Source organism: Melopsittacus undulatus, chromosome 29 (genome assembly GCF_012275295.1).
Source record: "Melopsittacus undulatus isolate bMelUnd1 chromosome 29, bMelUnd1.mat.Z, whole genome shotgun sequence".
In the NCBI taxonomy this organism is placed as follows: Eukaryota; Metazoa; Chordata; class Aves; order Psittaciformes; family Psittaculidae; genus Melopsittacus; species Melopsittacus undulatus.
In genome coordinates this window covers 227,614-241,567 of record NC_047555.1, presented here as the reverse complement: position 1 = coordinate 241,567, position 13,954 = coordinate 227,614, and the positions used below count along the sequence as shown (strand labels likewise).

General features: G+C 52.5%; 1 protein-coding gene across 1 annotated transcript in view; it reads right to left on the bottom strand.

Moving 5' to 3' along the window:
- Nucleotides 1-413: 413 nt before the first annotated feature.
- Nucleotides 414-13,954, bottom strand: part of RNF40 (ring finger protein 40) — a 33,014-nt gene continuing 19,473 nt past the window's right edge. The window contains exons 15-21 of the mRNA XM_034072478.1: nucleotides 13,315-13,432; nucleotides 12,026-12,175; nucleotides 8,670-8,882; nucleotides 6,034-6,159; nucleotides 3,784-3,924; nucleotides 1,820-1,921; nucleotides 414-644 (exon numbers count right to left, since the gene is read on the bottom strand). Coding sequence (XP_033928369.1) covers nucleotides 468-644; nucleotides 1,820-1,921; nucleotides 3,784-3,924; nucleotides 6,034-6,159; nucleotides 8,670-8,882; nucleotides 12,026-12,175; nucleotides 13,315-13,432 — 1,027 coding nt within the window. The 3' untranslated portion in view covers nucleotides 414-467. The remainder of the gene's footprint in view (nucleotides 645-1,819; nucleotides 1,922-3,783; nucleotides 3,925-6,033; nucleotides 6,160-8,669; nucleotides 8,883-12,025; nucleotides 12,176-13,314; nucleotides 13,433-13,954) is intronic.

The window sequence follows — 13,954 nt, the reverse complement described above, 5'->3', positions numbered from 1 at the left end:
TCCCTATGTATCCCTATGGCTCCCTATGGGTCTCTATGTGTCCCTATGTGTCTCTATAGGTCTCAGCTGATGTAGACCCTATGGAAGTCATGTGCCCCAAAGGCCGCGTTGCACTTGGGACACTTCCTCTGCCTGGTCTCTATGGAACCCTATGGATCCCTATGGGTCCCTATGGATCCCTATGGGTCCCTATGTGTCCCTGTGGGTCTCTATGGATCCCTATGGATCCCTATGGGTCTCTATGGGGTATCTATAGGTCTCTATGGGGCTCAGCTGATGTAGACCCTATGGAAGTCATGGGCCCCAAAGGCCGCGTTGCACTTGGGACACTTCCTCTGCCTGGTCTCTATGGAACCCTATGGATCCCTATGGGTCTCTATGTGTCTCTATGGGGTATCTATGGATCCCTATGGGTCTCTATGGGTCCCTATAGGGTATCTATGTGTCTCTATGTGTCTCTATGGAGCTCAGCTGATGTAGACCCTATGGAAGTCATGGGCCCCAAAGGCCGCGTTGCACTTGGGACACTTCCTCTGCCTGGTCTCGTAGCGGCTCCGGACGCACTCGAAGCAGAAGACATGGAAGCACTTGGTGAGCACAGCATCCTTCTTGCGGGCGTTGCAGCAGGGGCAGGTCAGGCGGGCCTGGGGGGGTGGGGGGCAATGGGAGTCAATGGGACTCAATGGGGGGCGATGGGAGTCAATAAGACTCAATGGGACTCAATGGGACTCAATGGAGGTCAATGGAACTCAATAGGAATCAATGGAAGTCAATGGGGGTCAATGGGGATCAATGGGAGTCAATGGGACCCAATAGGACTCAATGGGATCAAAGCGGGTCAATGGGAACCAATGGAAGTCAATGGGGGTCAATGGGGGTCATGGAGTCAATGGGGGTCAATGGGACTCAGTGGGACTTAATGGGACCCCATAGGACTCAATGGGATCAAAGCGGGTCAATGGTAGTCAATGGGAACCAATGGAAGTCAATGGGGGTCAATGGGGGGCAATGGGAATCAATGGGAGTCAATGGGGGTCAGTGGGAGGCAATGGGGGGCAATGGGAGTCAATGGGACTCAATGGGACCCAATAGGACTCAATGGGATCAAAGCGGGTCAATGGGAGTCAATGGGAACCAATGGGAACCAATGGTAGTCAATGGAACTCATTGGGTGTCAGTGGGACTCAATGGGAGTCAATGGAGGTCAATGGGAATCAATGGGTGTCAATGAGAGTCAACAGCGGCAATACGAGTCAATGGAAGTCAATGAAAGTCAATGGAGTCAATGGGAGTCAATGGGGGTCAGTGGGAGTCAACAGGACTCATTGGGACTCAATGGAACTCAATGGGAGTGAGAGTCAATGGGTATCAATGGGACTCAATGGGTCCCAATAAGACTCAATGGGATCAAAGCGGGTCAATAGGGGTCAATACGGGGCAATGGGGGTCAAAGGGAGTCAATGGGACTCAATGAGGTCAATTGAAGTCAAAAGGACTCAACGGGGGTCAATGGAACTCAATGGGAATCAATGGGGGTCAATGGGGCTCAATGGGTTTCAGTGGGGATCAATGGAGTCAATGGGGCTCAGTGGGTGTCAATGGGGTCAACAGGTGTCAATGGAAATCAATGGGTATCAATGGAACTCTGTGAGTGTCAATGGGGCTCAATGGAGTCAATGGGAGTCAATGGGTGTCAATGTGACTCAATGGGGTCAATGGGGCTCCATGGGAGTCAATGGGGCTCAATGGGTGTCAATGGAACACAATGGGGATCAACGGGACTCAATGGGCTCCATGGGTCTCCCCCCCCCCCCCATACCCGATATTCCTTGATCTCCTCCTGCAGGATTTGGTCGGCATCAGCATAAACCTCAACCTTGCGCTGCTTCTCCAGCTTCCGGCGCAGGCGAGAGAGCTCCTCCTGTGGGGCAGGACCCATAGAGACACATAGAGACCATAGAGACACATAGAGACACATAGAGACACATAGAGACACATAGAGACACATAGAGACCATAGAGACACATAGAGACACATAGAGACACATAGAGACACATAGAGACCCATAGAGACACATAGAGACACATAGAGACCCATAGAGACACATAGAGACCCATAGAGACACATAGAGACCCATAGAGACACATAGAGACCCATAGAGACACATAGAGACACATAGAGACACATAGAGATACATAGAGACACATAGAGACACAGAGACCCATAGAGACACATAGAGACACATAGAGATACATAGAGACACATAGAGACACATAGAGATACATAGAGACCCATAGAGACACATAGAGACACATAGAGACACATAGAGACCATAGAGACACATAGAGACACATAGAGACCCATAGAGACACATAGAGACACAGAGACACATAGAGACACATAGAGACACATAGAGACCCATAGAGACACATAGAGACACATAGAGACACATAGAGACACAGAGACACATAGAGACACATAGAGACACATAGAGACCCATAGAGACACATAGAGACACATAGAGACACATAGAGACACATAGAGACCATAGAGACACATAGAGACACATAGAGACACATAGAGACACATAGAGACCATAGAGACCCCATTGAAACCTCATAGAGACACATAGAGACCCATTGACATCAATGAATCCCTCTCCAGCCAATCAGACCCCAGCCTGGGGGCGTGTCCTGTGCTGGCCCCGCCCCCTGCAGCCCTTTACCGCCCCCTGCAGGCCGCGCAGCAAACCCCTGCCTGCGGCCCCCTGGCACCCAATAGAGCCCATGGAGACCTATAGGAACCCATAGAGCCCTATAGGAACCCATAGAGACCTATAGGAACCCATAGAGACCTATAGGAACCCCATAGAGACCTATAGGAACCCATAGAGCCCTATAGGAACCCATAGAGCCCTATAGGAACCCCATAGAGCCCTATAGGAACCCCATAGCCCCACCTGTGCCCTCTTGAGGCTCAGGGACTCCTTGTCCTTGGCTGCCCTGTTCTCAGCTGCACAGGTCTGCAGCTCCTATAGGAGCCCCATAGACCCCCATAGACCTCTATAGGAGCCCCATAGACCCCTATAGGAACCCCATAGACCCCCATAGAGCCCCATAGACCCCTATAGGAACCCTTAGAGCCCTATAGGAACCCCATAGCACCCCATAGAGCCCTATAGGAACCCATAGAGCCCTATAGGAACCCCATAGACCCCTATAGGAACCCCATAGCCCCACCTGTGCCCTCTTGAGGCTCAGGGACTCCTTGTCCTTGGCTGCCCTGTTCTCAGCTGCACAGCTCTGCAGCTCCTATAGGAGCCCCATAGATCCCCATAGACCCCTATAGGAACCCCATAGACCCCTATAGGAGCCCCATAGACCCCTATAGGAACCCCATAGACCCCTATAGGAACCCCATAGACCCCTATAGGAACCCCATAGACCCCTATAGGAAGCCCATAGCCCCACCTGTGCCCTCTTGAGGCTCAGGGACTCCTTGTCCTTGGCTGCCCTGTTCTCAGCTGCACAGCTCTGCAGCTCCTATAGGAGCCCCATAGACCCCCATAGACCCCTATAGGAACCCCATAGAGCCCTATAGGAACCCCATAGAGCCCTATAGGAACCCCATAGAGCCCTATAGGAACCCCATAGAGCCCCATAGACCCCTATAGGAACCCCATAGAGCCCTATAGGAACCCCATAGAGCCCCATAGACCCCTATAGGAACCCATAGAGCCCTATAGGAACCCCATAGACCCCTATAGGAACCCCATAGCCCCACCTGTGCCCTCTTGAGGCTCAGGGACTCCTTGTCCTTGGCTGCCCTGTTCTCAGCTGCACAGCTCTGCAGCTCCCTCAGTCTGGCCTGGACATGTTCCCCCTGTGCCCGCAGGTCCTCGGCCAGCTGAGCGGCTTCCACTGCCTGGGGGGGGGAGGGAGGGATTGGGGTCATTAGGGGGCATTGGGGGACAGTGGGGGACATTCCCATTCATTCCCATCATCCCATAGCCATTACCATCATTCCCATCCATTCCCATTCATTCCCATCATTCCGACCATTACCATCATTCCCATTCATTCCAATTATCCCATACCCATTCCCATCCATTCCCATTATTCCATATCCATTACTATCATTCCTATTCATTCCCATCATTCCCATTCGTTCCCATTCATTCCCATTCGTTCCCATCAGTCCCATTCACTCCCATTCGTTCCCATTCATTCCCATTATCCCAGATCCATTCCCATCCATTCCCATTCATTCCCATTATGCCATATCCATTACCATTCATTCCCATCCACTCCCATTCGTTCCCATTATCCCAACCTATTCCCATCATTCCCATTCCATTCCCATCATTCCCATTATCCCTTATCCATTCCCATCCATTCCCATCATTCCCAGTCATTCCCATTTGTTCCCATTCATTCCCATCATCCCATAGCCATTCGCATTCATTCCCATCCATTCCCATCCATTCCCATTATCCCATATCCATTCCCATCCATTCCCATTCATTCCCATCCATTCCCATTCATTCCCATCCACTCCCATTCGTTCCCATTATCCCAACCTATTCCCATCATTCCCATTCCATTTCCATCATTCCCATTATCCCAGATCCATTCCCATCCATTCCCATCATTCCCATTCATTCCCATCCATCCCCATCCATTCCCATTATCCCATATTCATTCCCATCATTCCCATTCCATCCCCATTATCCCATATCCATCATTCCCATTATCCTATCGTTCCCATCATCCCATTATCCCATCATTCTCATTAACCCATATCCATCATTCCCATTATCCCATTATCCCTTCATTCTCATCATTCCCATTATCCCATCTCCATCATTCCCATTATCCCAATATCCCATCGTTCCCATCACTCCCATTACCCCATCATTCCCATTAACCCATATCCATCATTCCCATTATCCCATATCCATTATTCCCGTTATCCCATCCCCATTATCCACATTATGCCATGTCCATCCCCATTATCCGATTCCCATTATCCCCATTATCCCATTATCCCATTCCCATCGTTCCCAGTATGATCCCACCTTCCTCTTGTGCAGCTCCAGTGCCTGGCTCCTCAGCGCCAGCTCCTTCTCCATCCCCATCCCCATTGATCCCCATTGATCCCCATTACCCCATATCCATCCCCATTGATCCCCATTGATCTCCATTGATCCCCATTGATCCCCATTCAATCCCAGTATCCCCAGTATGATCCCACCTTCCTCTTGTGCAGCTCCAGTGCCTGGCTCCTCAGTGCCAGCTCCTTCTCCATCCCCATCCCCATTGATCCCCATTGATCCCCATTACCCCATATCCATCCCCATTGATCCCCATTGATCCCCATTACCCCATATCCATCCCCATTGATCCCCATTGATCCCCATTGATCCCCATTGATCCCCATTGATCCCCATTCATTCCCAGTATCCCCAGTATGATCCCACCTTCCTCTTGTGCAGCTCCAGTGCCTGGCTCCTCACTGCCAGCTCCTTCTCCATCCCCATCCCCATTGATCCCCATTGATCCCCATATCCATCCCCATTGATCCCCATTGATCCCCATTACCCCATATCCATCCCCATTGATCCCCATCCATCCCCATTGATCCCCATTGATCCCCATTCATCCCCATTGATCCCCATTACCCCATCCCCATTGATCCCCATTGATCCCCATTGATCCCCATTGATTCCCAGTATCCCCAGTATGATCCCACCTTCCTCTTGTGCAGCTCCAGTGCCTGGCTCCTCAGTGCCAGCTCCTTCTCCATCCCCATCCCCATTGATCCCCATTGATCCCCATATCCATCCCCATTGATCCCCATTGATCCCCATTACCCCATATCCATCCCCATTGATCCCCATCCATCCCCATTGATCCCCATTGATCCCCATTCATCCCCATTGATCCCCATTACCCCATCCCCATTGATCCCCATTGATCCCCATTGATCCCCATTGATCCCCATTGATTCCCAGTATCCCCAGTATGATCCCACCTTCCTCTTGTGCAGCTCCAGTGCCTGGCTCCTCAGCGCCAGCTCCTTCTCCACTGCCCCCAGGCTGCTCTGCAGCCCTCGCTCCTTCTCCTCCAGCTTCTGCACCAGCAGCAGCTGCGCGTCCACCTGCGCTTGGGGGGCACAGAGCGGCACTTGTGGGGCACAGAGAGGTACTTGTGGGGCAGGAGAACTGCTTATGGGGCACAGAGAATCACTTATGGGGCACAGAGCACCACTTATGGGGCAGAACACTTTATGGGGCATAAAGCAACACTTAGGGGGCACAGAGCAGCACTTATGGGGCACAGAGCAGCACTTATGGGGCACCTGAATCACTTATGGGGCACAGAGCAGCGCTTATGGGGCAGGAGAACCACTTATGGGGCACAGAGCATCACTTATGGGACATAAAGCATCACTTATGGGACATAAAGCATCACTTATGGGACATAAAGCATCACTTACAGGGCATAAAGCATCATTTAGGGGGCATAAAGCATCACTTATGGGGCAGCAGAATCACTTATGGGTCCCCAACCCTCCAACCTCCATCCCTTTATAATTGCTCTATCCCCATTTATGGCCACTCCATCTCCACTTATGTGTCCTCCATCATCACTTATGGGTCCTGCATCCCCCTCCATCATCACCTACTGTTCTCCACCACTACTTATGGGTTCTCCATCATCACCTATTGGTCCTTCATCACTACTTATGGGTCCCCCATCCCCACTTATGGGTCCTGTATCCCCCTCTACCATCACTTATGGGCCCTCCATCTGCATCCATCCACACTTATGGGTCCTCCATCATCACCTATGGGTCCGCACTGCTCCCCACCTGTGCCTTGAGCGCCAGCACCTGCTCGGCCAGCTCATCCTTCTCCTCGCACAGCATCCCCTCCATCATCACTTATGGGTCCTGTATCCCTCTCCATCACTACCTATGGGTCCCCCATCCCCACTTATGGGTCCTCCATCATCACCTATTGTTCTCCATCACTACTTATGGGTTCTCCATCCCCTTCTATCCCCACTTATGGGTCCTGTATCCCTCTCCATCACCACTTACGACCCCTCTATCACTACTTATGGGTCCCCCATCATCACTTATGGGTCCTGCCCCCTTGGTTATGGGTCAGTGCTGGTCCCCACCTGTGCCTTGAGCGCCAGCACCTGCTCGGCCAGCTCGTCCTTCTCCTTGCACAGCATCCCCTCCATCATCACTTATGTGTCCTCCATCCCCACTTATGGGTCCTCCAACCCCATCCAACCTTCTCCATCCTCACTTATGGGTTCTCCATCATCACCTATTGGTCCTTCATCACTACTTATGGGTCCTACATCCCCATTTATGCCTCCTCCATCCTCACTTATGGGTCCTCCATCATCACTTATGGCCTCTCCATCATCACTTACGACCCCTCTATCATCACTTATGGATCCTGCATCCCTCTCCATCCCTACTTATGTCCCCTCCATCATCACCTATTGGTCCTTCATCACTACTTATGGGTCCTCCATCATCACTTATGACCTCTCCATCCCTCTCCATCCTCACTTATGGGTCCTCCATCACCACTTATGGGTCCTCCATCATCACCTATTGTTCTCCATCACTACTTATGGGTTCTACATCTCCACTTATGGGTCCTCCATCACTACTTATGGCCTCTCCATCCCTCTCCATCCTCACTTATGGGTCCTCCATCATCACCTATTGGTCCTCCGTCACTACTTATGTCTCCTCCATCCCCCTTATGGGTCCTCCATCATCACTTATGGGTCCTCCATCACCACCTATTGTTCTCCATCACTACTTATGGGTCCTTCATCATCACTTATATGTCCTCCATCCCCATTTATGTGCTCTCCATCATCACTTATGGGTCCTATATCCCTCTCCATCATCACTTACGGATTCTCCATCATCACCTATTGGTCCTTCATCATTACTTATGGCTCCTCCATCCCCATCCATCATCACTTATGGGTCCTGTATCCCTCTCCATCACCACTTACGACCCCTCTATCACTACTTATGGGTCCTCCATCATCACTTATGGGTCCTGCCCCCTTGGTTATGGGTCACTGCTGGTTCCCACCTGTGCCTTGAGCGCCAGCACCTGCTCAGCCAGCTCGTCCTTCTCCTCGCGCAGCATCCCCTCCATCATCACCACTGTTCTCCATCACTACTTACGGTTTCTCCATCATCACCTATTGGTCCTTCATCACTGCTTATGGGTCCTACCTCTCCACTTATGGGTCCTCCATCCCCCTCCATCATCTGTTATAGGTTCTCCATCATCACTTATGGATCCTGCATCATCACCTATTGGACCTTCATCGCTACTTATGGGTCCTCCATCTTCACTTATGGGTCTTCCATCATCACCTACTGCTTTCTGTCACTACTTATGGGTCCTCCATCCCCATTTACGTGCCTTCCATCATCACTTATGGGTCCTCCATCCCTCTCCATCACTACTTATGGGTCCTGTATCCCCCTCCATCCCCACTTATGGGTCCTCCATCCCCATTTATGTGCTCTCCATCCCCACTTATGGTTCCTCCATCCCCACTTATGGGTCCTGTATCCCTCTCCATCATCCCTTATGGCTCATTGCCGCTCCCCACCTGTGCCTTGAGCGCCAGCACCTGCTCTGCCAGCTCGTCCTTCTCCTCTCGCAGCAGCTTGTGGATCTGATTGGCTTTGATGCGCTCGGACATGAGCTTGAAGTTGGCATCATCCTTCTCACGCAGCTGCTGCAGCAGCCGCAGGTTCTGCTCCTGCATGTCCTCAAAGGCCTGGCCGGTCACGTCCATCTCGGACAGCAGGGCCTCCTCCTCCTGAGGGGGGGTGGGGTCGGCATGGAGATGGGGTTGTCATAGAGACAGTGTCACCATGGAGATGGTGTCATAGAGATAGCATCATGGAGACAGTGTCACCATGGAGACAGTGTTGTCATAAAGACAGTATCATAAAGACAACATCATGGAGACAGTGTCATGGAGATGGCATCACCATGGAGATGGGGTCGGCATGGAGATGGGGTCACCATAGAGACAGCGTTGTCATGGAGACAGTGTCATGGAGACAGTATCACCATGGAGACAGCATCATGGAGACAGTGTCATGGAGACAGTATCACCATGGAGACAGCATCATGGAGACAGTGTCATGGAGATGGCATCACCATGGAGATGGTGTCACCATAGAGATGGTGTTGGCATGGAAATGGTGTCACCATGGAGATGGCATAATGGAGACAACATCATAGAGACAGCATCACGATGGAGACAGTGTCATGGAGACAGCACCATAGAGACAGCATCATGGAGATGGTGTCATAGAGACAGCGTCACCATGGAGACAGCATCATGGAGACAGTGTCATGGAGATGGCATCATGGAAATGGTGTCACCATAAAAATGGGGTTGGCATGGAAATGGTGTTGTCATAGAGATAACACCACAATGAACATGGTGTCATGGAAACAGTGTTGTCATGGAGACAACATCACCATGGAGATGGGGTTGGCATGGAGATGGTGTCACCATAGAGACAGTGTCACCATCGAGATGGCATAATGGAGACAGCATCGCCATGGAGACAGCATCACCATGGAGACAGTGTTGTCATGGAGAGAGTGTCATGGAGACAACATCATGGAGACAGCATCGTTATGGAGAAAGTGTCACCATGGAGACGGCATCATGGAGATGGCATCACCATGGAAACAGTGTTGTCATGAAGACAGCATCACCATGGAGACAGTGTTGTCATGGAGACAGAGTCACCATGGAGACAGCATTGTCATAGAGACAGTGTAGACCCATTATGGATTGATCATGGAGATATCATGAACCCATCATTATAGACTCATCATAGACCCATCATCATAGAATCAACGGATCCATCATGGATTGATCATGGAGTCATTATCATGAATACATCATGGACCCATCATCACTGAACCATCATGGATCCATCATCATGGACTCATCATAGACCCATCAGCATAGAGTCAATGGATCCATTATGGTTCCATCATGAAATCATCATCATTGAACCATCATCATGGATCCATCATTGACTCAACACAGCTCCACTATCATGGACTCATCATTCCACCGCTCCCTTTAGCTCCACCCCCATCCTCCGCTCTCATTGGCTGCCACAAGCCCCTCCCACCCCATCCTGCCCTCTGATTGGCTCTCACTTGCTTGGTGGCCGCCAGGCGGCGCTGCAGGGCCTCGATGTGCTCCTCCCCTCATGCTCCTCCCCTCCCACCCCCATCCTTCTCTCCCATTGGCTACCACAAGCCCCTCCCACCCCATCCTGCCCTCTGATTGGCTCTCACCTGCTTGGTGGCCGCCAGGCGGCGCTGCAGGGCCTCGATGTGCTCCTCCCCTCCCACCCCCATCCTTCTCTCCCATTGGCTACCACAGGCCCCTCCCACCCCACCCTCTGCTCCCATTGGCCGCCTCAGGCCCCTCCCACCCCATGCTGCCCTCTGATTGGCTCTCACCTGCTTGGTGGCCGCCAGGCGGCGCTGCAGGGCCTCGATGTGCTCCTCCCCCTCCCACCCCATCCCTTGCTCCCATTGGCTACCACAAGCCCCTCCCACCCCATCCTCTGCTCTCATTGGCTACCACAAGCCCCTCCCACCCCATGCTGCCCTCTGATTGGCTCTCACCTGCTTGGTGGCTGCCAGGCGGCGCTGCAGGGCCTCGATGTGCTCCTCCCCTCCCTCCTCTAGCTCCACCCCCTCCCTCCCCCATCCTCTGCTCCCATTGGCTACCTCAAGCCCCTCCCACCCCATCCTGCCCTCCCATTGGCCGCCTCAGGCCCCTCCCACCCCACGCTGCCCTCTGATTGGCTCTGACCTGCTTGGTGGCCGCCAGGCGGCGCTGCAGGGCCTCGATGTGCTCCTCGCCCTCCCTTTAGCTCCACCCCCATCCTGCGCTCCCATTGGCTGCCTTAGGCCCCTCCCACCCCATCCTGCCCTCTGATTGGCTCCCACCTGCTTGATGGCCGCCAGGCGGCGCTGCAGGGCCTCGATGTGCTCCTCCCCTCCCACCCCATCCCTTGCTCCCATTGGCTACCACAGGCCCCTCCCACCCCACCCTCTGCTCCCATTGGCCGCCTCAGGCCCCTCCCACCCCATGCTGCCCTCTGATTGGCTCTCACCTGCTTGGTGGCCGCCAGACGGCGCTGCAGGGCCTCAATGTGCTCCTCCCCTCATGCTCCGCCCCCCTTTAGCTCCACCCCATCCGTTGCTCCCATTGGCCGCCTCAGGCCCCTCCCACCCCATCCTGCCCTCTGATTGGCTCTGACCTGCTTGGTGGCCGCCAGGCGGCGCTGCAGGGCCTCGATGTGCTCCTCCCCCGCCCACCCCTTGACTCCTCCCCTCCCACCCCATCCTCTGCTCCCATTGGCCGCCTCAGGCCCCTCCCACCCCATCCTGCCCTCCCATTGGCTGCCTTAGGCCCCTCCCACCCCACCCTGCCCTCTGATTGGCTGTCACCTGCTTGGTGGCCGCCAGGCGGCGCTGCAGCGCCTCGATGTGCTCCTCCCCTCCCACCCCATCCTGCGCTCTCATTGGCTGCCTCAGGCCCCTCCCACCCCATCCTGCCCTCTGATTGGCTCTGACCTGCTTGGTGGCCGCCAGGCGGCGCTGCAGGGCCTCGATGTGCTCCTCCCCCTCCCACCCCATCCTGCCCTCCCATTGGCCGCCTTAGACCCCTCCCACCCCACCCTTAGCTCCCATTGGCCACCACAAGCCCCTCCCACCCCATCCTGACCTCTGATTGGCTCTGACCTGCTTGGTGGCCGCCAGGCGGCGCTGCAGGGCCTCGATGTGCTCCTCCCCCTCCCACCCCATCCTGCCCTCCCATTGGCCGCCTTAGACCCCTCCCACCCCACCCTTAGCTCCCATTGGCCACCACAAGCCCCTCCCACCCCATCCTGCCCTCTGATTGGCTCTGACCTGCTTGGTGGCCGCCAGGCGGCGCTGCAGGGCCTCGATGTGCTCCTCCCCCGCCCGCAGCCTCCTCAAGGCCTCCTCATCCGCCAGCTTCTTGCTCTCGCGGCGCTCGCGCTCCTCCAGCTCCCGCGCGCGGCAGCGGAGCTCCTCCGCCTGTGACGTCATCAGTGATGTCAGCATGGGGGTGGTGACGTCATAAACGGGGGTTGGGGGAGAATAGCATGTGTTATCATGTTCTAACATGTCATAACGTGTGTTAACATGTAATAACGTGGGCTAAAGCATGGTAATGTGTTTTAATATGTAATAGCGGGTATTAATATGTGATAATGTGTGCTAATGTGTGTTAATGGGTTCTAATATGTGATAATGCGCAATAACATGTAATAATGTCTACTAATGCATGTTAGTGTGTGGTTACATGTTCTAATACATGTTAACATGTTTTAATAGATATTAAAATGTGCTTAACCACATTAGTGTGTGATAACATGTTTTAATATGTGATAATGTGTGTTAACATGTAACAACATGTGCTAAAGCATGCTAGTGTGTGGTTACATGTTCTAATACATGATAACATGTGTTAATATGTGGTAAAACATGATTAATCATGTTAGTGTACGGCAATGTGTTCCAATATGTGATGATGTCTGCTAACATGTAATAACATGTGCTAAAGCACGTTAGTGTGTAGTTGCATGTTTTCATACTTTATAGTGTGTGTTAATATGTAATAACATGTGCTTAACTACATCAGTGTGTGATAATGTATTCTAATATGCAGGAACATGTAATAACATGTGCTGAAGTGTGTTAGTGTGTGATAACATGTTCTAATATGTGATAAGGGGTGTGACATGTAAGTCACATGTGTTCACATATGGTCACTTGTAGGTCGCACATAGTTCACATGTGTTCACATCTGTTCACATGTAGGTGATGTATAGGTTATCTGTGTTCACATGTGGTCACTTGTGTTCACATATGCTCACGTGTAGGTCATGTGTAGGTCACATATATACACATCTGGTCATATGTAAGTCGCATGTAAGTCACATGTGTTCAGATACGGTCATATGTAGGTCATGTGTGTTAACATGCTCACGTGTAGATCACATGTAGATCACATATGTTCACATGTGGTCACATGTAGGTCACATATGGTCACATGTAGGTCACGTGTGGTCACATGTAGGTCATGTGTGGTCACATGTAGGTCACGTATGTTACATGTGGTCATGTGTAGGTCACATGTAGGTCACGTGCTGTCACGTGTGTCATGTGCCCACCTCAGCCTTGCTCTTCCTCTCAGCCGCCATCAGCTGCACCTTGTCCCTCTGCTCCTTTGGTGCCGACTTGTACATGTCCAAGAGCAGCTTCATCTCCTTCTGGCTCTCCTGAGCCTTCCTGTGGCACATACACACACATGGAGACCCCATAGGGACCCATAGAGACATATAGAGACACATAGAGAGCCCATAGGAACCCATAGAGACCCCGTAGGGACCCATAGAGACTCATAGAGACATCACAGCAACCCACACAGACCCATAGAGACCCTATAGAGACACATAAGGACCCATAGAGACCCCATAGAGACCCATAGACCCCTATAGAGCCTCACAGACTCCTATAGGAACCCCACAGACCCCTATAGGAACCCCATAGACCCCTATAGAGCCCCATAGAAACCCCATAGACCCCTATAGAACCCCATAGAGCCCTATAGAGCCCCATAGAAACCCCATAGACCCCTATAGAACCCCATAGAGCCCTATAGAGCCCCATAGAAACCCCATAGACCCCTATAGAACCCCATAGAGCCCTATAGAGCCCCATAGAAACCCCACAGACCCCTATAGGAACCCCATAGACCCCTATAGAGCCCCATAGAAACCCCATAGACCCCTATAGAACCCCATAGAGCCC